The sequence below is a fragment of the Pyxicephalus adspersus genome, chromosome 5 (genome assembly GCF_032062135.1).
Source record: "Pyxicephalus adspersus chromosome 5, UCB_Pads_2.0, whole genome shotgun sequence".
In the NCBI taxonomy this organism is placed as follows: Eukaryota; Metazoa; Chordata; class Amphibia; order Anura; family Pyxicephalidae; genus Pyxicephalus; species Pyxicephalus adspersus.
In genome coordinates, this window is record NC_092862.1 from 24,114,984 (window position 1) to 24,142,280 (window position 27,297).

General features: G+C 39.1%; 2 protein-coding genes across 3 annotated transcripts in view; one reads left to right on the forward strand and one right to left on the reverse strand.

Moving 5' to 3' along the window:
- The window catches only part of NDUFAF6 (NADH:ubiquinone oxidoreductase complex assembly factor 6), a 36,858-nt gene extending 20,745 nt beyond the window's left edge, over positions 1 to 16,113 (reverse strand). The window contains exons 1-6 of one of the 2 annotated variants that reach the window (XM_072410890.1): positions 15,936 to 16,113; positions 13,487 to 13,586; positions 12,467 to 12,589; positions 10,394 to 10,450; positions 4,599 to 4,701; positions 468 to 601 (exon numbers count right to left, since the gene is read on the reverse strand). In XM_072410890.1, coding sequence (XP_072266991.1) covers positions 468 to 601; positions 4,599 to 4,701; positions 10,394 to 10,450; positions 12,467 to 12,589; positions 13,487 to 13,586; positions 15,936 to 16,036 — 618 coding nt within the window. In that variant the 5' untranslated portion in view covers positions 16,037 to 16,113. Of the gene's footprint in view, positions 1 to 467; positions 602 to 4,598; positions 4,702 to 10,393; positions 10,451 to 12,466; positions 12,590 to 13,482; positions 13,587 to 15,935 lie in introns of both variants that reach the window. The other variant, XM_072410892.1, reaches the window with a different exon arrangement.
- INTS8 (integrator complex subunit 8) overlaps positions 16,102 to 27,297 on the forward strand; it is a 36,752-nt gene continuing 25,556 nt past the window's right edge. The window contains exons 1-6 of the mRNA XM_072410887.1: positions 16,102 to 16,228; positions 19,551 to 19,734; positions 20,134 to 20,308; positions 21,751 to 21,891; positions 24,942 to 25,013; positions 25,923 to 25,974. Coding sequence (XP_072266988.1) covers positions 19,560 to 19,734; positions 20,134 to 20,308; positions 21,751 to 21,891; positions 24,942 to 25,013; positions 25,923 to 25,974 — 615 coding nt within the window. The 5' untranslated portion in view covers positions 16,102 to 16,228; positions 19,551 to 19,559. The remainder of the gene's footprint in view (positions 16,229 to 19,550; positions 19,735 to 20,133; positions 20,309 to 21,750; positions 21,892 to 24,941; positions 25,014 to 25,922; positions 25,975 to 27,297) is intronic.

Consider the following 27,297-nt stretch of genomic DNA (forward strand, 5'->3'; position numbering starts at 1 on the left):
TTCAAAAGCATGTAGGTAAGATAGGTCTACTCAGCCATGGCCAAAGAAGAGTTAATAGATTGGCTTCCCCTTCTGACCTAACAGAGGATTATGAAATCAAGCAAGAAAGTGGCATAATAAAAAAGAGTTTTCATTCTTAAAGCCATTCACAAATTATTATGGCGTGTAAGCGTTTTTTTTCAATGTTAATGAAATCCCAGTAAGTTCCCATGACAACCACTCTTGCAAAAGGACAAAAATGATTGAGAAAGCCGTCTAATGCACTGTTCCATTAAAGTAACGGCCAGCAAAAAAAACTGGAAAGAAAATGTGCTGAAGAGAATGGAGGAGGTGCACTGTGGTTAAGTCAGTCTATTTCTACAAGCACTTGAGGATAATTCACTGAAATTTTATCAGGTGTCCATGACAATGTACTTGGCTTTTATAGGGAACACACAGAACTTTACTGAATGGATGTGCGCACTCACCAAAATACAGATGTCAACAGGCAAAAAGACCTGCCGCCGGCTGCTGTGAAAAGGAACGGCTCTCAAGCATGTGATGATACCTTGTGCTTTGCCAATGTGACTGGCAGCATGGTCCGCGTGAACATCTTTAACATCTGCCAAGGAGAGACGGGAAATATATATTCATTATATGATGTGCTAAGTTATATATGTAGTTTGTTACTTTGTAATGAACACTTACCATATACTGTATGGCCACAATTATGTGGACATCACTCTAAAATATTATTACACAGTATTTATATAGCGCAAACACATTATGCAGTGCTTTACAAAGTCCATAGTCATATCACTAGCTGTTCCTATATGTCCTTACCATGGTCATATGTCATTAGCACAGTCTAAAGCAGTGGTCGCCAAGCTTTTCGGTCCTGCGGACCACTAAAGTTACCGGCTCTGGACCGTGCATGCGTGAGGTGTCACTCCCCCATAGTGATGTCATGATGCCATAACCCCGCCCACTCTCCCATCACAGATCTGAACCTGCGATGGGAGAGTGGGCGGGGTTATGGCACAACCCGCCCACTTCCTTGAGCATGGGATTTGTACAGGGGACATGGTTCACGGCTCTGGCCGGTGTGCACCACCAGTGGGGCCCTTCTCCTGACTCTGCTCAGGGAGGGGGCACCGGGCAGGGCCGCTGGCCCCACCAAAATGTTTTCGCGGACCACCGGTTGGCGACCGCTGGTCTAAAGGCAATTTTTGGGAAGGAAAGACAGTTAACTGCAAGTTTTTGGGATGTGGGAGGAAACCAGAGTAGACCCAGAGAAAACCCACACAAACAAGGTGAGAAACTGCAAACTCCATGCAGATAGTCTTTTGGCTGAGATTCAAACCTGGGACAGAGCTTTGCAAAGGCCAGAGTGCTAACCTCTGCGCCACCATGCTGCCACTGATTCAGCTCAGGTATGAAAATGAATTACTACACTCCATGCTGCAGCAACTCCTTTTACAAGGCAAATCAAAAAATAACATTTTAAAGTTCAAGCACCAAGACTTTTATTTCATGGCATTGAGTATCAGTTACTTGCTACTCTCATTACCTTTAGTATTAGGTCCCATTAGGTGTTAGGTAACTATGCATTTATTTAGCGGTGTTGATGTTGTTTATCTTTTTACAGACCACATTTCTAGTATACCTATAGCTGAACTCTGGAGATAGGTCAAAACAACCTATGCAGGGGCAAACTCAGCAATAAAAGAGTAAAAAGTTAGTTTTTGTCTAGGGTACCAATGAAAAGAAGTTTTACATACCTCATCTCTCACTCCCCCTACATGATAAGTTTTAGGTGGAATCTCTTGTGTATAGTACACCTAGTGAATGCATTCAGTGTGCACACCCGCCTACATTAATATCATATAGTTATGGCCCATGGTGACAACATACTGTTCCCAGGCATAGATTTAGCTGCTGTCTTCTGCTACAAAGTAAAGCCTCAGTATGGACTGCTGTGAAAGATGGACAAAAAAGGAAAACATGCCTGCAGTATAGAGGCAGCCTAAACTCTTTGCACATATTTAAATTTACACTGATCCGCTAATCAGAAAGGCAGCGTGTTCCCGCTAAGCAACTGCTGGTTACTAGATTCTTTGGAACAGGTGTGTACTGGGAGAAGGGTTGGCATTGCACGCGTTTCCTAAAATCCAGGCAAGAACTTGAGCATAGAAACACGTGCAATCAGCACACCTGGCTGAATTTTATAAAGAAAAAACTTTCTCAGAAGAAAAGTATGGTGCCCAGTGCTGTTGCCAAAGGTCTGGGGTGAGTTAGGCACCAGAGCTGTGGATCCAAAAGTGACCAGGAAAAGTGTGGTATAGGGTACCATGTTTTTTGTGTGACCATTTTCTTCATTGAACAACCTAGGATTGTTTGAGATTGTTTTTTGTTGTGTTTAGCTAGATATATAACAAATTATTTTTATTTAATCCTGAACAACTTTCTGGCTGGTAACTTTAGCTTGTAACATACAACTATTCTGCTAACTCTTCTATGCCCCAACTCATGCTATCCACCAAGCTTATCCATACACACTATACATTTCTGGTTGAATAACATTATGGGTTACTCTCAATAATTGTTACCACCCTCACTGCTGCCGAAGCTGCGTAAATGTTACCAAAATTGTTTCCTCTATCAGTGAATAGACATTCCTTGCTTGACAGCAGATGGGTATATTCTCAGGAGCTTACAGAAATGATGTAAAAAGCCTTTTTGGTTCTTCTCACGCCCTTCAGCACTTCCTAGTAGGGCACAAGTGAAATTTAACTTCCCAGCTGCAATTACCTAAATAAAATACCTGTTAATTCTGCCAGAAAGGTGTTCAACTACAGACATAGGAGGGAGTTGATCTGTAATCCACAGAATAACACTGGGAAGGGCTGATAACACTGCTTGGAATTATGGAACTGAAGAGACACAGTTTGTTCTCAGCTCAGACAGAAGTTATGAGTTGAGAGAATTTATGGAAGAAAGTATTTTTCTGTGCTTTTTTTGTAACAAAACATAGTGAGATGTACATGTATTGCAGAGATGTATTAAATATAATATATATCATTTTACCCAAATATACACTTCATCCTATCTATAAAGGTTATCTGGGAAAAATAAGCCCTGCAAATAGGGATACCTTGAGAAGACTGTGGTGCTTGTCCTTCAGGAAAACCAAAAGTCATTTAAATTACAAAGCAGTTGTGCTGAGCACCTGTGATGTGCACCACATTATACAGGAATACAATATAGCATTTATGGTGTCATTCAAGGTCGCTTAGGCAGCATGAAAATATTTCAGGGTCAAACCCCATCTATATTATTTATATATTGTGATGAACAGAAGCCAAGATGATTCATTCACAACAAGCCTTTGGCCTGTTCAGGCATTTAAACACCTCAAATCCCTATCTGAGTTCTAAATGTGTAATAGTAGGTCTGATATTGGGATGTAATTTGAAAGATATTTAAACCACATCAATTATTACAAACAGGCTTTTTTTCAGATAAGTCTGTAAAAGGGGATGGGGGCATTACTTTAACAACTACTGTACTAAACATACAGTTGTCCTTTAAAAGATAGATCCTAACATGCTAGTTATCGCTCTGTTTTTTGACTTCAATCAGAAGACTATTTTAACACTGGCGGCATGGTTGTGGTGCATTTAACGCTTTCTCATGTCAAGGAACCGCTGCCTCCCGAGAGATGCTACATGTGGGGAGGGGTATTTATAAATTATTCCCCGGTCAGTTCGCTCTAGATTTGCTTTTATTTTTGTTGATACAGGTAGTCCCCGGGTAAAGGACATCTGACATACAGACGCCTCCTAGATACAAACGGGGCTTCCCTGCTCGCTCTGTGCAGAACGAAGGCTTGAAGGGGGGAGTTTGCATGACTTGCAGAAGAAATCTTTTGCTAAACACAGCTGAGGTTGTGGGTGATCTTAGGGGGGTGAACTCTTTCTGCAGCCTCATGCAACTCTTTAATGACCAAGACAAACTCTGCAGTTGTTGTTTTTTTGCATATCAATTTATCCTAATTGCATGTAATAAAATAATGTACCTTTTCCAACTTACATACAAATTCAACTTAAGAACAAACCTAAACTCCCTATTTGGTATGTAACCCAGGACTACTGTACATAGCATTTCCTATTGTGACAGCTGTCCAATTTGACAAGTGGCCACTAAGTGACAGAACGAGTCCTTGTTTTATTAGGAACTGAAAAAAAGAGTTTCAAACAGATCTCAGCTAATTTTAGACGTATTGACGGGAATAAATATAGCCTGTAGTGTCTCCTGGCGGCAGCTCCTAGGGAATAAATAGGAGCAGATATGAGCGGTACAAGTACTGTTCACTGGTGCCAGCTGTCAACGTGCAGCAAGGTATCACCCGCCAGGATCTGCACAGGATCGCTTAATCCTGAAGCAGGTCTGAACCCGTCCTGTCTCTGGTGCTTAACAAGGGTGCAGCAATTTATATGCTGAAGCCAGAGGATTAGCATTACAGCCAGGAAACTAGATCTAGCTTAGTTCTGTCCCTCAATACAGGTGTTACTTAACCAATTAACCAGAAATGAGTACCTTATATTTGTGGTACCTACCAAGTGTTTCCAAAGTCAGGTAGAGCAAAGAGCTCTGAGTGTTCTCTGCATACGTTTCCAGCTCTTTAATATTTCGATATGCTCTATCATCTAGATTCTTTTCCTGAACCAACAGAGAACAGACAAAAAAAATAAACACAGTTTCAGCAAAACAAAGAGACGTTAAAAAGGTATGTGTCTAAACAGTTAAAGAAATTCCATTTTTCCCTCAGATGCCATGGCCACAATCCACATGTGTCAGCTTTATTTATTTTGCTCACCTCTGACAGGGAACCAATCAAACTACTGCAAAATCAGCAAGTAAATTCATTCGCGCAGAGTGCACGTGAAGAAGATGATTTAGTTACAGCCTTGAGCTACGGAAAAGCAATTAGAGGCCAAAAGAGTGAGGTCTAACCCAGATACCGGCTAGATGAGATAAAAGATGCTTTCACTTTTATTGAGGGAGCAAGTAAAAAAAAAAAAAAAAAAATTAAAAAAATGTAAAAAAAAAAAAAAACTATTTAAAATGTAATGTAAAAATGTGTTTAATCTGCATGTGTTGTATTGAAGAAAATAAACTTTATTTAACAATGACAGCTTCAATTTTCGTCTTGTCAGTGGCAATAAAATTGCCAAAATATAATAATGGGTTAATACAGAATGTCATAAAAAAAATAAAAATAACAAATAACAATAATGCGATAAAGTAGTCTTGTACCTGGATGCTAAAATATGTTATAATAACAGCACCACCAAGAGACTATATTGTGTACTGCAGCCACATGAAATGGAAAAGGTGTTCAATAAAAAATTCAAATTGCGTTGGTAAAAAAAAATATCATAGAAAACATGACAATCTTCACCATAAATGATCAAGATAACAGTTTGACTGCAATCAAGTAAACTCTGGAAAAAGGTTTTGATTCTTGTGAGAAAGGAACTTATTTCATACAATTTAAGGTACATATAAACAATACAAATACATTTTTTGCTCCCTTTTATGATAAGAACTGAAAACATTTTGTTATATCTGTTTAATAATTGGCAAAATACAACCATTCCATTCTGCCAGAAATGTAAAAGCTAGAAGCGTTTGTGTACTGACCATGCTCCACCTTTATCAAAATTGTTTCTGCATCTCTGTACTATAAGCCTGATTTAATAAAGCTCTTCAAGGCTGGAGGGGATACACTTTCACCAAAGAAGCTGGGTGATCCAGCAAACCTGGAATGGATCTGGTCCAGGATTGAAAACATTTGCTAACAAATAGCAAATGGCTTTTAAGAAATCCATTCCAGGTTTGCTGGATTACACAGCTTCACTGATTAAAGTTTATCCTTTCCAGCCTCGGAGAACTTTCATAAATTACCAGCGAAAGGGAGCCGGAGAGAAGACAAGTACACGCATGTAAAATGAACCCTAAAGTTTTCAATTAATCAAGATGGTTTCCTAATATACTCATACCTCAGTTTATAAGACCCAAACATAAAGTGAAATTACAAAATTAAACAAACCTCTTTCATTTTTGCCATTTTAAGAAAAGGGCCACAGATTAAAACTATGAAGGACTCAACCAGATGTAAAGATAAATAGACAGACCTTCAATTTTTGGGGGGCAAACTCAAAGGGGTGTATTTATAAAATGATTCCCCTGTCAGTTTGCTCTAAATTTATCCATACCATTCGTTTATACATATTTTTATACAGCTTTTCCTATCATGCCAGCCGTGCACTTTTGACAACTGTAAAGAGATTAAAACGCCTAACAGCGAATTTCATACAAATTGACAGTGGAATAATTTATAAATAGAGCAAAAAGTAAAGAATACATTTATATGGGGTAGTAGTGTTAGGCACAAGATCCCCTAGGCTTTCATTTCTGGATTACTGGACATAAGTGAATCCACATTCATCAAACAAATAAACCCTGTGCTCCTTTATGTGGTATCGCTTCAATTGTTTACCACCAGGTGGCAGCATTGCACTACCATTCACTGCTATAAATTTATTTAGTTTTATGTTAGCTTTAGTTATATGTTAGCATATGAAATTACATTGTTATTAGAGTAAACAGTATCTCTTTTACACCAAAGAGAAAGAAAAAAAATGTTACCTTAAAGTACCTAAACTTAGAAATTTCACTTTACATAAAAGGGTAGACAACCCCTTTTATGTTCACTAAAAATTCTGTTGTTTTTTAAGTGCAAAACCTTTTTTAAAAAAAAAATAAAAATAAAATAAGGGTGCAGCACTGCCCCCTAATTCTCGTTTGCCTAAGCGATTGGGAAAGGAATGGGAGCACAAAGCCTCTTGAGGAGTCTTCGTGAAAAGAGAAAAATATTCTGATCTCACGCATGCAGTGAGATCGGCAAGTTTTTTTTGCAACCTACGTCACCCGATCTCGCGCCTGGGTCTGGTGACGTAGAAAGAAGAATCAGGAAGAATAGGTGAAGATGGTGCCACCTGGCGCCCCGGCTAAGGGACGGATGCCGGGATAACGCAGGACCCGATGGAAGACACCTCCAGATGGATCGGACTGCCCTGTGGGATTGAAGGTAAGTGGATTTTTTTTGTTTTAGGCACTTTTCAGTTTAGTTCCTCTGTAAGGCTTAGTCTACACTAGGGGAGTCAAACCCAAATACAGAGGGCCGAAATGAAAAACTCAGACCAAAGTCGGGGGCCAAACTTGAAATCTATTTAAAAAATAGGAAGTAATTCCTTCAAATTAAATATAAAAATTTTTTATATGGAAACAAAGAGGTATTGCTTAACATGCAATCTGGAACAAGAAAATACTTGGCAATGTAATGTAAACACTAATTGGCCCCTAGCTACAGTTCTTGAATAGATTTTAAAAAAGATGGCATTAATGTTAATAATCGACACCAAGAAATGAGATGAATGTTACACATGTATAAATTATGTGCTCATATCTGATATCTTCAGAAAAAAAAATATTTAAGAAAGTAACAGAAAAGAGTGACATCTCTTTTTGATGGTTTCACACATTTCACACAGATGATTACCTTGTACTTTATTTTTTGTTTTTTGCGGATCTGAGTAATTTTATTTCTCCTGCTGTGAGCTAGGAATAGCGACCGGTCTAAGAAGAGAAACAGAAGACAAGTGATGCTGGGACTTCAAATCCCAGCATTACTTGCGTCTATGGAACTGACCAATGCAGAGCCGCATAAGCAGACAGCTTTTCCATAGACGCGAGTGATGCCGGGACTGCAGTTCCTGGCATTACTTGCGTCTAAAGAACTCTGTGGACGCGAGTGATGCCGTGAGTTGCGGTATCTCTTGCTGCAGAAGGCATTGGCGGGCAGGTGGGCCAGATGCCAATAATTTTCCCAAATCCTTGGGGGGCCAAACAAAATGGCCTCGCGAGCAAGAGTTTGACACCCCTGGTCTACACGAACGTTTTCCCCAGCATTTAACATGAGGCTTTTAAAGACATGTTTGAAATCCTCATGCATTCCAATGGGCTAATCTACACCAGGATGTTTCCTTGAAGCACATTTATGAGCGGGTTGGTATAACGCTGCTTTAAAAATATTAAACAGCGAGGTTAACGCTGTAAAACATGGGTAAATGCTTCTATTGATTTCAAAAGGGCTGTGTTCCTGTGTTTTTTTGGTGTTTTCCAACGTTTTTAAGTGCTTTAAACGTAAACGCGGTGAAAAAGCGCAGCCTGAGGCTTAGTCTACATGGACGTTTTCCCCAGGATTTAAAATCCCATGTTTGGAAACTCCCATGTATTCCAATGGACTTATCTACACCAGGATGTTTCCTTGAGGCATGTTTTTGAGCGGTATAGGGAAAGTTCCTTGCAAAGTTATAAAAATAAAAATGCGGGGTAAAGGCGGGAAAACACGAGAAAATGCTTGAAAACACTCCCACTGAATTCAATGATGACTTTTTCAAGCAATTGTAAGCTTTTTATGAAAGCTTTCATTGAAAACAATAAGGGTTTTTTTAAGCGTTTTTAGCAGGACTTTGGAATCCAGAAGCCCCCTTTAATAAGGAGACTCCCAGATCTCCGCCACCCCATCCTGGGGAATGAGTACAGGTGTACATAAAACCTGTTACTCATTCCCTGAAAGGGTTACAATATGTGTAAAAAATAAAACAATGCTTTAATGTTGAAGTATTTTATTGAATGTGTGTGGTTTGTGTGACTTAAAACTTTTTTTTACAGGTTATCCCACAATGAAAGAATGATTCCCACGGCTGCATTCATGACATGAGCACAGCCATGGGACTCCTGATAGAATGGGATCCCCAGGAACTGGAGGGCAAATGAGGACAAATCTCCCTATTCACTTCTAGTGCTTTATGATTGGCTGCGGAAAGGGAAATCCTAATGACGCTTGAGCCGTCATCAGGATTTCCCTTTCCTTACCCAATCACAGAGAGGTGCAATCATCAGAGCTCTGCTATGCTGACAACTTCTCTCTCCCAATTATTACCACAGCCCTAGCGGAACTGTGGTATGTCACAGCTCTTCTAGGGCTGCGGGAGCAATCAAGAAAACAAAGCTGTCAACATAGCAGAGCTCTGCTGATTGCTCCACTCCGTGAATGGCTGAGGGAAGAGAAATACTGATGATGCTTGAGCTGTCATCAGGGTTTCCCTTTTCTCAGCCAATCAGCACTAGACTTGAATAGGGAGACTTGGCTGGGGAAAGGGAAACCCTGATGACGACTCAAGCATCATCAGGCTTTCCCTTTCCTCAGCCAATCACGGAGCACTAGAGGTGAATTGGGAGACTTGTCCTCGGGGATCCCACTCTGTCAGGAGTCCCACAGCTGTGTTCATATCATGAATGCAGCTGTGGAAATCATTCATTCATTTGTGGGATAACCTGTCAAAAAAAGTTGATAAAAAAAAGTAACACAAAACACACACATTTATTAATTTACTTATTACTTACTAATTTATATTATTTAAATTATATATTTTATGTACCCCTGTACTCATTCCCTCAAAGGGTTAAAAGTAAACCTTTTATAAACGCTTAAAATCACAGCAAACCATGGTAAAACGCATCATAGGCATTTATAAGAGTTACGTTTTTAGCGTTTTAAAGACAAGCTTTAAATGCTTGTAAAAGTGCATAACAACGCATATATATGTGGTAGGAAAGTTTACATGCGTATTTAAAACCGTCCACGTAGACCCGGCCTAAATCTGGGTATTACAGGGTCTGAGGTTAAGATGAGCTGTGTAGGGATTTTATTTCATTATGGAGAGAATGGAGATATTTTATTATTTTAATCTGCTGCACTGTAATTTCTTCATACTGTTTGGGGAAGATGTGTGTTGCAGTTTAGTGAATGGAGTCTAATGGCTATTTTTTAACATTAAACCCTGACAGCAATGGCTGGAAAGCAACATCTGCATGCTGAGCAAGGGCTAGCTATGGCAAGGCTTCTAAAATTCCCCTACTAAACAAAAAATGTATTATGGATCTATATAATAAATGAAGGCAGAAATTAGCTTTACCAGCATAGCACTGAACTTGATTTTCAAGTTTGTGTGAAAATACAGACAGTAAGCACTAGAACTGCCCTAAGGTTTGCCCTTACAGCACACAATAGGTAGGCTGCTTGCTAAATGCACCTTATATTACTGTGCAATCACACAAAAAGGGAAAGTGTTTAATTCTTAAATACCATAATCATATGCTAAATGCAAAGTCACACTGATCAGAATTTTCAGTAATAGTAATCTGAACCTAAGTGATGTAAAACCTGAAAAGGATTTACAGTTTATAAACAAGATGAAGAAGGGGAAGTCAGATAACTTACTCTGTCATCAATGATTCTTGTCAGCCATCGTTTTGTCAGTTTATGTCTGTGAACAGCCTGTGCAGAGAAAAGATTATCAGCATAGGAAGATTTTGGCACTTTATAAAGGGTAATTTATATAAAGCATTACTGGGAATTTGGAAATTAAACAAAACTTGCCACAAAGAAATTAGAACAGGGTACATCAATAAATTCTACAAGAAGAACAGGATAAGGCGACACTTATGTGTTACTATCACCGCCATAAATGCTCTTGAAGCAGAACCTCAGCCAAAATTTTTCCTTTTTTAGTTCTAAAGGAACAGAGAGAAATGTGTAACTTTTTTTTGGCCCATTCAAGAAATTTCTCCTCTATTCCTATTTAGTCTTCGACACTAAAAGAAGTTTAGTGGTGGAAATGCTTCTGTTTACAGATAATCTTATGTATATGGTACACCAAGGTTCTGATTTGCCGTCATCTAAACATGTGGTAGTAACACTCTGTAAATTCTTAACAAGACCAACACAATCCTTTGTACAAAACACCTCTCATTAGGATATGTGATGGAATGAAATGTGAATGACTTTTGTTTTAGCAAGACTTGGCTTTTTTTATACTGCACACATCATTTAAATTATCCAAGAAATCTATTCTACAGTGATTATATAATGATTTTAAAAGACAGCAAAACTATCTGACAAATGCAAAACCTTCCAAGTTTAACCAAATCATATCAGTGTTCCAGTGTTATCCTAATATATCCTTCATGACATGACGTGAGTCACTGACTTGGAACAAGCACATGCATTTCAGTTGTCAGGACACCCAATATCCACATGTTTATTCTAAGCTGGCAACGTACATGGTATTAAAAGATGTTTAAATACCAGTCCCCAATAATTCACTGTTAAAAACCCATCAGCAATTGCAGCAGAGATCTTCCTAAGAGAAACTTGAAAAATGCCAATAATAATTTCCTCTTCTAAAAATGCTAGTTGCCTGGCCATCATGCAGAGTATACAAAATGAAAGACTTATGTCAAAGTCACATAACTATGCCTCCTCCAATCACAAAGTGCCTTCTGTTTTATTGCTTACAAAAGGCTTTGTGAAATGGAAGGGAGAAGGTCAAATGTTAGGTTTGCCTCCAAACATCAAACCCTATCAGCTCAACTGAGCAAAGAGAATTCTGTGCTTTGCTCTGAGCTGATGCTTCCTAAACGCTGTGACCTAATTTCTATGAAATAGGTTGTGGTGTGAGTAGAATAATTTATCAGGAAACAGATAGCTATATAGCCCTTTCTTTTATAATTATGCCCCTAAGGCTACAAACATATGTCAAGATGATTCTCATCCAATTATCGCCTTAGGGCTGATATCGGACAAGATGCTGGTGTGTGTAGAGCGCTCATCGTTCATGGATCCATCCTGGAGGATTCACAATCGATCATAATAGAAGTGAAAGGGAGCTCAGCAGGTTGCCGCTCTGTCCATCTCCCCCTCCCTTCTCCATAGAGCAGAATGGTGCTGTGTTTAAAGAGCTTGTTTAGTCTTTTGTCATTGGAAAGGATCGTGAAAGATTCTTCCCAACTATAATTTTTGAATGTGTGTACGTAGCCTATGTCTTATCCTTGGAAGAGTATTTACAATAAGCATTCCACCTTCCTGAATTTGCTAGCTGCATGCCTGCTCTGGGTGAGTTATTCAGAAAACATACAAGACAGAGATAGCCAGAAATCTGGAACTATCAGGAGTTCAGCAAAGGCATACATTTCCATGCCTTTTATTTTATAATGCTAGCTTCAGATACTGGAAAGCAATATTCAGATGCTTAGTCACACATAGAATACATCTATAAATAAACCTTCATTATCATTGAACTCTATCTTAGCCTGACAACAAATATACTGATAAACCTTCTACCTAATCCAGTCTAGTGCACGTTAATTAGTGGTCTGATGTAACCTTTACACCAGCATACATGCACACATACATATACACAGTCATATTACACGCAGCAAAAATTCACATTTCACAGGAAATTAGGTACATTTTCAATAAATCCAGATGTGCTAAAATAAAAATATAAGTAACCTTAGCCAGTTCCAGAGCCACAGGGTGATGTGGAGGATTTTCTCGGTATATTTCCTGAAGAGTGTCTTTCCAAAACTGCATCCGCATCAAACCCAAGTTTTTCTGAGACACAGAGTCTTTCACCTTCCAAAAAAAAAAAAAAGCACAAGAATTCAATGAAGGTGGCTTCTCCATAGGATATAACTAACAACCTTGTTAATAGAGATCTGCTTACTAAAAAACACTTGTCTGGTCAATAAAATAGACCCATCACATCAAAATATTATTTTCACCATTTATTGAATTCATAGTTTTATATATATTTATATGTAGATTAATAAAAATGATTACTTTTCTTTATAGCTTTGTCAGGCCCACTGCTATCTATAGGGCATTTGACATGCTGAATTTTAAGCCACTGACATCAATTGCTTTCTGCTTGCTTATGCATGACATACAGAAAAGAAAACTGAAGATGGTGGCACTGGGACGTAGAAGAATTCCAGGACGGTGCAGGACTGCATCAAGCAAAGGTCCAGTGCCATCGAGCGATCTGGGGGATTAAAGATAAATGTGATTTTTTTTTTTACTTTAGCGCTGCTTTAAAAAGTCATCTACCATGTTTTTCAGTGTGAGGCTCCATTATCAGAGGCTCTTTATACTTACTTCTCCTCTCTGCTACTACACTGTGGAAAGGTGGCTCGCTAGCCAAGGACTATGATATCTTCCCCTTCTTTGAGCAACTTGATTGTGCTCATTTTAGCTCTACACCTAATTACACACAATCAACACAAAGAGATTCTCCAGTGGCTTACACAAAAGATGGGAATAGCAAGCAAAAATTAAAGGGTAAAAGATGATGCACACAAGCCATGAGTAGCCTGCATTTGCTACGAGGAACAAGATGCAAGCACACGATGATGAAAGGGTCTTCCTCATTATATTAGGTTTGCTAGGAGTTATTACCACGCATTAACTCCATGTGATGAGGACAACATATAATAAATAAAATGTCATTAGCTGGAGCTGCAGAATACCTGCCTGTGACAGCTCTACATTAAAGGCCCGCAAAGCAAACACAGAATGGCGGGATTCTGGAGGAAGCAGCAACGTGCACAAAAATCCTTCATAGTCCCGTTTCCTGCAACAAAAAAGAAAAAATAATAATAATACCAATGAATGCAAATTAAGCTCAACCTAGCAGAATATTTATAATGGGTATACACTGTAATATTTTAGGATGTGAACGCAACAATTGCTCATAACACAAAGGAGCAGCAAACTATGCTGCCTATATTTTGTAGATTTATTGCACAATACTAATTGTAAACAATTTAAATTTTTTTACAGGAGACCCCCCTTTATTGCAATACTTAGTTCAAGCTACTCAGTTTTGTCTGTCAAGATAATTGCACAAAGAGCAACCATGAAACAATTTTCTTTCCTATCTCATGAATCAAATAACAGGAGCACACAAATTCAACTTTCTGTTGGTGAATTGAAATGACCTTGGAGTATTGTTGTGTAATCTGCGGAAAAACAAAAATTACCCAATCATTTTATCAATCCAGTGGGCCGCCCCCCCAGCAGATGGCTCTTCTATCAATTCTCCTGCAAGTGCTATGCAAAGGCCATCTAATGTTAGAATACCTTCTAATAGAACAATGCTCTATAACAGGGTTCCTCCAGAGGTTGTTAGGGGTTTCCTGGGCAATCAAGTGGTTAGCACTCTGGCCTTTGCAGCGCTATGTCCTAGGTTCAAATCTCGGCCAGGGCACTATCTGCATGGAGTTTGTATGTTTTCCCTGTGTTTGTGTGGGTTTCCTCCAGGTACTCCGGATTCCTCCCACATTCCAAAAACACACAGTTAGGTTAATTGGCTAAAATTGACCTTAGACTGTAATAATGACATATGATTATGGTAGGGACATGACTATGGACTTTGTACAGCGCTGCTTAATATGTTGGTGCTATATAAATACTGTGTAATAATGAGCAGTTATTGCCTCTCAGGTCAGTTTGACACCAATGATCTTTTTTGCCATCTGTAAGAGTGACATTCCTCCCACTGGCCACCACACTAATATACTGTGAGCTGTGGGTAAGTTATTTATAGCCGGGGTTCCCTAAAGACCTGAAAGTTAATTCAAGGGATCCCCATGTTAAGAAAATTGAGAAGCTTTGCAATAGAAGATAAAGGGGTCTTTCACTACATGTGCAGAAGAATGGAGGAACCTGCTGGAAGAATCCACATTGTCAGATCTGGCAGAAATGCGGACAGGTGAATGTAAGACTTTAATGGGAGAGGTGAATAGACAACGGACAGATTCAGGATGTATCAGTGCAGCCATTCATATGAATGGGCCCCCAGCACATTGGAATGAATCAAAAATCATGCAACAACACAGCACGGTACAATGCATTGTGCATTACAATGTGCTGCAAATCATGCAAAGCCAGGAGATAGTAGAGATAGTTAGTAGAGTAAGCGTTCCTGCATGTTTCCTTCCCACCGCTGAGTCTCTTTGTAGTTCTCTTCATTGGCTTCCATTTCACCTTAGAATCAAATTTAGGCTCCTGTGCTTTGCCTTCAAATCCCTACACAGTTATTGTCCCACTTACCTTTCTGACCTAGAAAACAAAATACTCCCCCAGCCGCTCTCTCCGCTCCTCCAATGACCTACTAATAACTTCCTCACTCATAACCTCATCACACACACGGATACAAGACTTCTCTAGAGCTGCTCCAACTCTCTGGAATGGTCTTCCTCGTCCTATTCGGCTTGCTCCTACTTTCTGCTCATTTACAAGAGCACTCAAAACCCATTTTTCAAACTTGCCTACTCGTCTTCTTCTGTCTTCTAAAACCCTCACTACTTCCCACCACTGCATATCTCCCATCCTATTGTGTGATACCTCCCCCACCTTGTACATTGTAAGCTCTTCAGGGCAGGGTCCTCTCCTCCTCCTGTGTCACTGTCTGTATTAGTCTGCCATTTGCAGCCCCTATTTATTATACAGCGCTGCGTAATATGTTGGCGCTATATAAATCCTGTTTAATATTATTGATAATAATATTAATAATAATGTGCTGACCCACTCACTGCCATTCTCTATAAGGCTGCATATAGTGCCATGGCAGTGGTTCAGTGGTGTGCGGAAACAGTAGCATCACCGCAACCTGACCACCAGCCCTAAAATGAATATAATTACTGGAAAGGGGAGGATGAGCCCTGACAGATTTATTTATACAGATCTATATATCCTAACATGACTGGGAAAGAATGATTTGCTTCCATTGAGGGTTATGCTGGAGATTTGGTGTCACATACACAGAGGACTCTCTAATACAACGTTAAATGACTATGACTGGGAAAGAATGATTTGCTTCCATTGAGGGTTATGCTGGAGATTTGGTGTCACATACACAGAGGACTCTCTAATACAACGTTAAATGACTGGAAGTCCATCCCCAACCCACTGACATTACCTGACTAGCTCCACACAGTAAGTGGCCGCCTTGCTGCTGTTGCCGCGGCAGTTCCCCCTGTGCAGAGCTGACGGCAGCCGCCGTACTGCTCTCACTGCCATGGCAAAGTCACCCCGGTGGCCGGGGGCGGGGCTTCAACTCAACTCTCATTGGCAGAAAAGTTTAGACAGCTCGTTCTGCGTCATCGCCCTGCGCTTGTGTTGTTGTCACGTGACCCGAAGTGACGCATTACACCAGCGCCGGACCGTCTGCATTGACTTTCGTTTGTTTTCTTCTGTGGGTGTGCGGAGCAGGTGAGTGCCGGTTGTAGCGGAGCTGGGGGAGGGGAGGCTTCTTCTATACCAGGAGGGGGATGTGTTACTTAAGCGCCTCAGCTGCCATTCATTTTCGGGGTTTACATACACCGCTACCTCTCCTGCTGTAATAATAAATAGCGCCAACATATTCCGCAGCGCTGTACATTAAATGGGGCATACAAATGACAGACAGATACAGACAGTGACACAGGAGGAGAGGACCCTGCCCGGAAGAGCTTGCAATCTAAGAGGTGGGGAAGTAACACACAATGGGAGGGGGGATATGTCACCCAATGGCAGCCTTCTCTTCAACATACCATGGGTTTGGGGGGGGGACTTCATTAGGTAACTTGCAGAGCACACAAGAGGTTAGGAGGTCACTGGATTACCAGGCAGCGATTAAACAAAGTGCTTTCACTGGTTTATTACACAGTCAAAGGAGAGCAGAAAAGAAGTCTTTCATTTCGTGTTACATACACAACAAATAGGCCACACATGTTACACCTGCTTGTAGTGTTTTACATGTACCAATAGCTGTGTTGTATGTGAACTTACTGACTAGATTTAGCGGAACTAAACTAAAAATAAACAATGACACTTACCTTTAATCTGGCAGGTCCCTTGATGGCTCTGGTCCTTCCCACAATCCGGTCCTGTGTTTTCCCGAAAGAGGAAGTGCCAGGCGCCGCCATCTTCATTCTTCTTCTTCCTTCTTTCTCTGTCACCCAATGTAAGATTGGGTGACGTAGCCGCTGTGAAGGGGAAAAAAAGAGATCTCACTGCGCTTGCCTGAGATTGGCGTCTTTCCTCTTAGTGAAAGAATGTCCCTTGTGCACATGTCCGAGATCAGGGCATGCACAGAAGGAGCAGCCAGAGGCGTGTGTGACGTAGGTATCCCGGGAGGCTCTGCACTCCCATTAGGTCTTGATCGCCCCTTTAAATTGAGGAGATATATATATATATATATATATATATCTCCTAATGGTGACAACAATGTCTGCAATGTATATATTCAGTGAATGGGCTCTTCGCTTTCATACAGAACCTGTTCTGGTAGGATTTTGTGTTTGCGGTTGTGGTACCACCTATTTAATGTGACATCACTAGTGTACGCCTGCAGGTTGAATGGGGGGGGAGATGCTATTCTGGCCTGCAGGGATTTTCCCTTTACTTTCTGTTTGGTGATCTCTGTCATTGTAAAGCAGAACTAAACCCACGCTACTTGCCTATCTGTGTTCCAGTGCCAGGTGCCGCCATCTTTCTTCTATGATGGTATTCAGCCATCTTGATTGTTCCTGCCAGGATGACATAACTCCCATGCATGAGATCATTCATCCACGGCGTACACAAGGAAGCCGGGATTGCCAGGTTTACCTGTAACCAATGCTGATGCTATTCATGCGCAGCTCAGTTTTGACACCAGAAACCCGGAGTGAACAGGCAGGTGAATTGCATTATTGCAGAAGGGACATCGCCTGTCTCTTTCTGCATAGTAACCCAACTAAGTGTGCAAACTTAAAAGTGAAACTTTTAAAATAAAGTCAGTGAGAAAAAATAAAGCCAGAGTTCTATACTTTCCTTACAGAGCAAAATCTCATGCTTTGTAAACACGCAGGAAAAGTTTGCTGGGAAAATAATTTGTGATTGTTTCCGGTGAGAGATGAGGGAGCAAGCTTTGTACACACAGTTCTGTTCTATGATGGGTGAGGAGTAGTGAGTGGCACCCCACTGTGCATTCCTCCATAGGAGTATGCAGTGGTTGGTCCCGATTTGTCATTCATTGATGACATGGGGGGTTGCTTTACACATCAGATATTTGCCTTAGATAAGCACGACTGTTTGTCCCAGGTGAGATTGTTTTGATGCGTGTACACTCTTACTGTCTCCACCCTATAGGAGAGATTTCCGCTCAGTCTCTCTGTGAGATTGTTGTTACTGGAATGGTAATTTAGTGTAGTCCTCCGAATTGGCATAAAAATGGTCATACCCTCACAGAAGATGTAAATCTTTCCCAAGGTTTTGGCTGGGGTTACATTATCAAATAAAACTTGAATAAATAACCAAATCCAGCTGTATGCATTTAAGAGATTTGGATGTATTATTATTTAAACTGTACAAATACATGAGCAAAATATTTGCATCTGTATCAGTTTTGCTATTATTGGTATTATTACTATTATTTTGCTATTATTATTATAACCTTGTTCCTGTGGCATCTCTGAGAACGCGGATTCTTGTGTACTCCTTTCCACATTGCATTTCACTTACAGAGATCCTGAACTGTAAGAGATGCAAAAGGAAAGATATTAGACACCAATATTGCTTCTTGGGCTTCCTGCATCCTTCCCTATTACTGACTTTCCATGCCTTGCACTGTTCTGCGTCTTTGGTGACCTTTTAGTAGGGGCAGGACTTTGTTTCCTCAGGCCAGGACAATTCAAATCTTGAACAGCAAAGGAACTGCATTGCCAATTTTCAGAAGGAATTAGGCATAGCAAATCTTCCTTTGCTAAACCCAAACCCGTTTTAAGCTTACTGTTTAGGTTTCAGCTATGTTGACTCTTGTCGGAGAGGAAATCTCAGCTAACTGCAAACATTTTTCATATGTTTAAAATTTTAACTGTCAAAGGATTTTAAATACTGCGTCTGATTCATTGGAATATTACAAATCTATACAGCCAGACAGGTGACAGCACTATTTCTTCATTCATTTTCTTTTTTACTTTCTATGTCTCACCTCCCCCAACTTTCATCAAAATTATTACTTCAATTGGGAAGAAATTGAATGATCTTTCCAATTGGTTTTGCACAAAAAAGCTGCACTGATGATGGCCAATAAGTGAAAAACTTTGCAGTTTGGAAATAATAGAACATTTCATTGCTTGCTTTTAGCAGCTCTAGATGCAGAATTGGCTACTGAAGCATAAATAAATGATTTGCAAAACTAAGCCCACTGCCCCTGCATTTGAAATAATTATTTTATTTTCATGCTCAACCCAGAATTTTTTAAGCTGGGTGGGAAGAAATTGTAGATGGGTAGTGGCTCTGTGTTGTGACCCAACTCATTAGTTACCACCCAAAGACAGCCTGGTGGTTGATGAAAAGTGCCGGGTGGTGCGCCCAGCTAAAAAGGGCCGGGAGAACATTTTTTGTAAGTGTATATAGTGATGACCTATAGTTGCCTTCACATCAGTTTAGTTTTCAGTTTTTTAGCCTGCTTCACTATAGCCTGAGTGGTTACGTTCTTAGTCATTTGCTGTAATATGAATGTAGAATATTCCATTGGCTCAGACCAATCTCATCTTTTTTTTTTTTTTAGACTGTACAAATGAAAAAGAAAAATTCAACAAGTGAAAAGGTCCTGCCAAAGAAGATGAGTGCAGAAGCTGTGGACAGGGAGGCTGCAACTTCCAGCCGACCGTGTACTCCACCACAGACGTCATGGTTTGAATTTTTATTGGATGATTCTTTGCTGGAGACTCACCTACAGAAGTCTTCTCCAGGTACTGCTCTTGGTTTCTCTGCAGTGTGTATTTATCATACATGGTTTTCTGAACAAGACCTGTAATAATAAAGCAACCAGCATGTTCTGTGAGTACCATAATAAGGTATTGCTGTAAAAATGTTGTTGTACTAGTATGTAGAATGTCAATCTGGGAAAAACTACTTAGATTTTTAGTGGTGGTTATTTGTGAAGCACCCAGTTGTTGAAAGGTGGGGTTGTTGAAGAGAACTTGGTTGCATAATCTTGTATTTAAGAAGTTTCTGTGACACAGGCCCTAAGGGTGCTGATACTAATTTCCACACAAATTATTAATTTGTTTACTGGTAACAGAGTTTGTTTAATGTATTAATAATAACTTTTGTTTGTTCATTCAATGATTTTGGTTTTCTGTTTTTAGATCCACCTCCTGTTCAGCTGATTGTCCAGTTTTTAGAACAGGCCTCCAAACCTACGGTAAATGAGCAGAATCAAGTGCAGCCTCCAACTGACAACAAAAGAAATCGCACCCTGAAACTGCTGGCTTTGAAAGTGGCAGCTTATTTAAAGTGGGACCTTAATGTGCTTGGGACGAGGTATGATTTTGCTCATGAGACATTTATGTTCTTAGTGATTCTGTGCTACTCATCCTTTCAGTACAAAAATTCATCACCCGCTTCATCTGCTCAATCAAGTACTTTAACTGTAAAAAAAAAAATGCAACTAGGCAAGTCCTTCTCCTGTTGCAGAAGAGACAGGCAATGACCCTTCTGCAATAAAATCTGCCTGATTGCAATTTTTTTGTTTACATTTACCTGTTTTCGTTAAGTCCGAGGCGCTGCCATCTTGATTTGCTAGGCCAGGGTGATTTTAACTGCACATGTACACAGAAATTCATTTAGTATCAGTGAATGCTATGATACCTGTATATCCCAGCTTTCTAGGATGCACATGCACAGCTCAGTGTATTTAGAAAGAGAGGAATAGGCAGGTAAGTATGTTTTATTACATCGCCTCTCTATTTCTGCAATAAAAATCTTGCCTGCTCGCAAATTTTTAAATGTGGAAATTTAGTTCCACTTGATGTTGTGGCTTCATTTGTTTCTTTTTTGAAGGCTATTTGTTTTTATTTTTAGTGTTCTGCCACTAAAATGCTACCTGTCCTAGGTGACAATGCTCAATCACCGCACTGAATCTTTAGTGGAGGAGAGCAGCAGCATTGTTAGCCTGGGTTTGTGAATCACAAACCTCTCCATCTCCTCTTGCCCATGACATAGAATTTATTACGGTACTTTGCTAATACATAAGATAGCTAAACAAACTAACATTTTTGATTATTTCAGTTATGTGCACAAGAAGTTACAACAACTCTAGATTTCTGACAGGGTCAACAGGTATTTTCTGCACTTGCTAAAAAAGCTTTTAACATAAAAACTAATGCATCCATGAATTCAAGGGACTGCAGTATATATTTTATTTTTGTTCTTAAATGTATGTATGCTAAAAAGTGATATCTCATACCAAATAGCAAAAAAGCATGGTGTTAGAAGTTCATTGTTGACTTTTAGATTTATAGGACTTTCGATATGGGTTTTGATCACAACGGTCATCCCCGGTCATTTCCAACAGTGATCCACCATGGCAGATTGCTGAGTGACAATGTGAAGTCGGCTGTTCACACACTCTATTTTTGCCTGAGACGATTTACATTAAATGTTTAGTGTTTGTACATAGCCTTAGTTTTATTTTTTTCTGTGGGGAAGACCTCTCCTCAATTCCTGTTGATGAACACTTCTCCACTCTATTCATAACTACTCATTTAAATTGTTACTCACTGTTGATTGGAAGCAAAAATTGAAAAGTTAACTGCAATGTTTTTATTATTACACCTCACATTATTAAAATCATTGTTATCAAAGGTCTTTTACTTGCTGTTTATATTTGTGTTTGTTACCCCCTTCCTATGTAAATTAATTAAATGTATTTTTGTCATTCTTTGGTAACCTCTGATTTTTCCATATGGCTGTCTGTGTTTCAGTTTATCAGTGCCTGTTCTGAACATGCTGCTCAATGAACTCCTTTGTGTAAGTAAAGTACCTCCAGGAACAAAACATGTGGATCTGGACCTCTCCAGCTTACCTCCAACCACTGCCATGGCCATCATGCTATACAACAGATGGTAATGTGAATATAATGATTCAAATTCAAATGTTGTTCATTGTTTTCCAATAGACGATTTGTCTCTGGTAACAAATGACTTCTTAGAAAGGATTTATTGTTTTGTAAGCTAGTTGTAAAGTATGTATTGCAATACAGGGAACTAGCAATCCTAATTTAATACAGTTAGCTGGACATTTCTTCATATATGCTTGGTGTTGTTCAAAATGTGAGCCAGTCATCACTGGTGGTTCTCATTCTCAGAAAGGAAACATTTTGTTAGCACCTCTTTCCAGGTAAGCCAAATAGCCAACTGAAATGCATACATATGAACCATTTTGCCTGCTTAAAAGAGTTGTAATACACTCTAGTGCTTCAGGTACCAATGCCAGACATCAAAGGTAGGCTCTGCACTCATTGAGACTTTTAAGCATTTAAAACCAAAATCCACTATTTAAAAGAAGAAAACATTGTCCATCAAATGTTAAAAAAAATTACCTCCTCTCTGATGCTGTATCCCGGAGACTTTGCTCTCTATAATCCAGTGCCACTCTTCTGCTGGGCTTAATGGCATCCAATATAAAACGTATAAGTATACAGCCCATCTTTTGTCAGCCCTGATCATCATGTTTGCCTCAGCTCACTGTTCTCCTAGATAGTGAAACACTTGCACATCATTTATTTCATGGGAGTTGCACTGTCTAGAAGTAAGGCCTGCAAACCACTTTAACTGGGGAAAAAAAGCTAAATGACCCACGGCATCACCAGACCAGGCTAAAATATACAAGAAGGGAGGTATAAATAATGTGGATCAATGGTAAGGCAGGGGTTGTGAATGGAGGGTACGTAAGAAATTGAGCTGTGCTTAAAACAATACAACTGCGTTTGGATGGTAAAGAAGAAGCAGCATCTTCATTGGCTTAAATAATCACTCTTTTCCTCCTGTCAGACGCATGTTACCTTTTAGCATGAGTGTACAGCATCCTATCCTGACTGGCTCCTAGTGCTGACTCTGTTTTCCTAGCTTTCCCATGTATGTTTCTGCCAGCGAATTTCTTTTTTTAATCCATAACCGGGATAATTTAAATTAATATATCTTAGAACCCATGAATTTGAAGCCAGGTGCCTCACATTTTTTCTCAGTGTAGTAAAAAGACCTCTGTGATGGGTGTAGTATTTTTATTCACTGAGCTCTTTCTGCTTCAGATCTTTATGAATAAAGCAAAAGAGATGTACATAGCTCTGCAAAGTGTATTGCTATATATTTGACCCTGGGTAAAAAAAAAAACAACCTTTTTTTAGCATATATTTGCAAAAGCATATGTAACCACACTTCTATTTCAAGGCACCCTGCAATGTGCTAACTCCAAATCGAAATGCATAAATTGAGAGCAGCCCTAACTTGGAGGTAACCCCATCCTCTTTAAAGCTGAAGTGACCCCAGCAGCCCAGAATTACTCAAAGTAGCTAGAGATTCTCTGTGTCTGCCTCAATGTACACAAAATATGAACATGTCAACCTCTTCACCTGTAACAAAATATAATTTATGAGTGTGCATATTAGATAGCGCTCTGTGCATTGTGTAATGTGCATCAGTTAGATAAGAAAAATGCTACCGACTAAAACTGTTTTGTTTAAACAGACCTAAACTTCCAGCAGATAAGCAAATGTGGGTTTGTGCTGTGATTCTGTTTTTTGGTGGGATTAATATGGATTTAAACTATAATCCCTTGTCTTGCAATAGTGAATGTCTGGGTTAACTTTGTTATTGATGTACTACAGTGAAGCTGTAGTTAATGAGAAAAGTTTGTCTTTTTTTCCTTAATTCAATAATTATTTCATTTTCCCCATTGACGATCGCTTTGCGTATCTCCTCTGTGGAAGGCATAATAAATTCCTTCGAGCTATTTCCTGCTCCAAAATCCTATTATTAAGGGAGCTGATGTGTCATGGTAATGCATTTATATTTTTAGGATAAAAAGTCAGTTTTTTATGTATGTTGTAAAAATGGCGCCAAAAAGCTTTAGGGGAACGTCAGGTGTAAACTAGTCTGAAAGTCAGATCTAAATTGTGGCTTCATTAATACCTGTACCATGCTTAGAGTCTTTGCTTTGTCATGTTAGAAATACTAAATGAGCAGAAGTAAATGGTATGCAGACTCTTAGGCCCGTACTTGTGCTCAACTTCTTTGCAAAGTGGAAGCAATGAAATTCATAGCATTCTTGTTATGTGTATCTCAACCAGTATTTGTGTTTGACAGCTTTAACTTTTCCTGTTTTGTCTTCCTATTGGCTTGTAAATAAAATTTGACAGCCTTGTGTTCATATATATGAGATTTGCTTAACGAGGGAGATACAGATGACGTGAATGCATGTCTAGCACTTCTACATGCCTGTTTCCATATCTGTTTCCTTTTTGGCACTTCTAGTGTGACCAGAGGGTCAGTCAAAATATACTTTGTAATGGAATATTACCCCATTAGAAAAATTAAGAATATGTCACTACTGGATAAATAGGACCGTAATGTGCATTCACAGCATGAAGTGGAATCCATTTCTTTGCAAAGGATGTGCAACGTTGGTCAAGGTGCACAGAAAAGACCACAGAAACAGAAAGGGTTTTACCAGGTTGGCTGCCTGTGATGAGAACAGGAGGGTTACATAAAGGGCAAAGTTTTCTGTTTAATATTATTAATATTAATAATATTAACAAACAGGATTTATATAAGGCCAACATATTACGCAACGCTGTACATTATATAGGGGTTGCAAATGACAGACTAATACAGACAGTGCCACAGGAGGAGGAGAGGAGCCTGCCCTGAAGAGCTTTACAATCTAGTAGGTGGGGGAGTTTACACACAATAGGACATGCTATATAAATCCTGTTTAATAATAATAATAATAATGTTTGTTTTGCCTGTGTTGAAATTTAGACAGATTTGTAACTTTAAATTTGATCTTTTATACTTTAAGCCCTAATGTCCCTTGTTCAGGAAGTCCTGTGGAAATGTGTAAAAGCAGCCAATATCATTATGAGTTTTAACCTCTTTTCTTCTTTGTTCATTAACAGGGCAATCAGGACTATTGTGCAGAGCAGTTTCCCCGTGAAGCCAGTTAAGCAGGGTCCCCTACAACCAAATGTGTAAGTCATCAAGATTGTAATGTTCCTTATTATAATGCTTAGGATTAGCATTATAAATCTGAATGGGCTCATCACAATAACAATGTAATGATTTAGGGAAAAAATTGCTTTGCCTGTTCACATGCGAAGAAAAAAAATACTCTATGAGCACTGTTCACACCTATAAAATATATTAACAAAGGAGTTGAATCTGGTAAAATATCCATATTACAAAAGTTTTTCTAATATAAAAGTTGCACCCATCCACAATAGAGCTGTAAAAAGGTTATGAGCCCACTTGCCTTCCATCCTTTGAAATCTATAAATATTTTAGGATCTAAAAAGTAATAGTACTCTTCTATATGCTGTGCATCCTTAGATTAAGGGAAAACTTAGTCAGTACAGCAGGTAATGGTTTTATCACATACCATTTCTTCCCATCTTATGATAAAATTCACGTTATTAAATCCCACCTTCAGTGGAATAATAATTTTATTTTTTATTGACTGTTCTTACTTCACTTTATACTCAGTAAGTAATGTAATGTATTCATTATTGATCAGTTCAAAGTGTAATTCACAATGCAATAAAGATTTTCAACTTTAAATATTTCAATCATAGAATAGGTGACTTTCATATTCTGTTAATTTTTTGAGCGGCGTGTGTGTATGTGAGGTATTTTGCCACCTTTTGGATCTGTTTTATTTGTGATGCTTGCTTTTTTTATATAGGCATAATACTCTCTATTTCTCTCAGAATCAGATTAAGTGACAATCATGTTACACTTCTTTTACTCTTTATAACATGGGTAGATCATATGAGACATGTATGAATCATTTATGTTCTGTGAAATCCTCCTGGTATGGAATGTTTTTATGTTCACAAGATGGCACGCCTGAATAATTCTCATTTTGTTTTTCTTTTGAACAGAATGAATCAAATACAACAAGAAAAGGAGCTCACAGAAAATATTCTGAAAGTGGTAGGTATTTTTGGCATACTGTGTAAATATGAAAACAACAATCTGTGTTGTCTGGAGGAGCTGTGCTTACATGTCTACAAGTGTCACTAACTCACCATAAAAACATTTACAGCAAGGTATAGGATGCAGAAAAAATCTGTTATTGTTTTAAATTACCCTTGTTGGAAATATGGCAAAACTTTTACTGGGGTATATTTAAAGAGTCAATCGAAGCGTTCATTAAACTGATAGCTAATTGGTATCCATTCATGTGATATTCTAGGTGGCCTTTGAGATCATCAGCTCCTATCCAATGCAACTATGATTCAGTTTTAGTTAAAACCCATTTTGGATTTTTGTTTCCACTTGTCATCTATTTATGGACTTCCAGTTGGACAAAAAGACATAAGGACTTTTAGGCGGGCATTCAAATTTATATCTGGGCCACTAGACAGACATGCAGGCATATTGGGCAGCATGGTGGCTCAGAGGTTAGCACTTTGGCCTTTGCAGCGCTAGGTCCCAGGTTCAAATCTCGGCCAGGACACTATCTGCATGGATGTTGCAGGTTCACCCCATGTTTGCGTGGGTTTCCTCTGGGTATTCCCGTTTTCTTCCTACATTAAACAAACAACAGGCTGTTAGGTTTATTGGCTTCCCCCCAAAATTGACCTGTATTGACTTTATGAAAGACATATGACTGAGGTAGAGACATTAGATTGTGAGCCTTTTTCAGGACAGCTAGTGGCAGGACTATAGACTTTGTAATTTGTTGGTGCTATATAAATACTGTGTAATAATAATATGGACTGCCTAATAGATGGACAGGCATATAGACTGCCAAGTGGACTAATGAACTTTTAGGAACAGACTCATTGTCAGGTTTTGTAGGTTTGTTCTTAAGTTGAATTTGTATTTAAGTTGGAACAGGTACTTTTTTATGAAATCCAACTTGGACATACGTTTGTTTCTTAACATATTTTTTATTTTATACATATTTTTTACCTTTCTGTACATACATTCTGTAAATGCTTAAACAGCAGTACAACCTTAAACAACCTTGGTAGAAGATGATGGACTTGTTGGAGAAGATGTGACTGGTATTAGATTAGAGTCGGGCACTGATTCTGCTGTTGGAGTTATCATCAATGGAGCTGTGAACAGAGCTTTTCTTTTTCTCATCATAAATAGCTCTGTAGCATCTCAGTCCTTCGATAATTATACAAAAACCTTTGGTGAACCTCCCTGTATCAGGCTCTTGCTCCTCTAACTTTGCTATTTCTGCTTCAATGAATATGATGTATAGTAGTATAATGTATAGTACAGTGGACTCTGTGAAGTCCG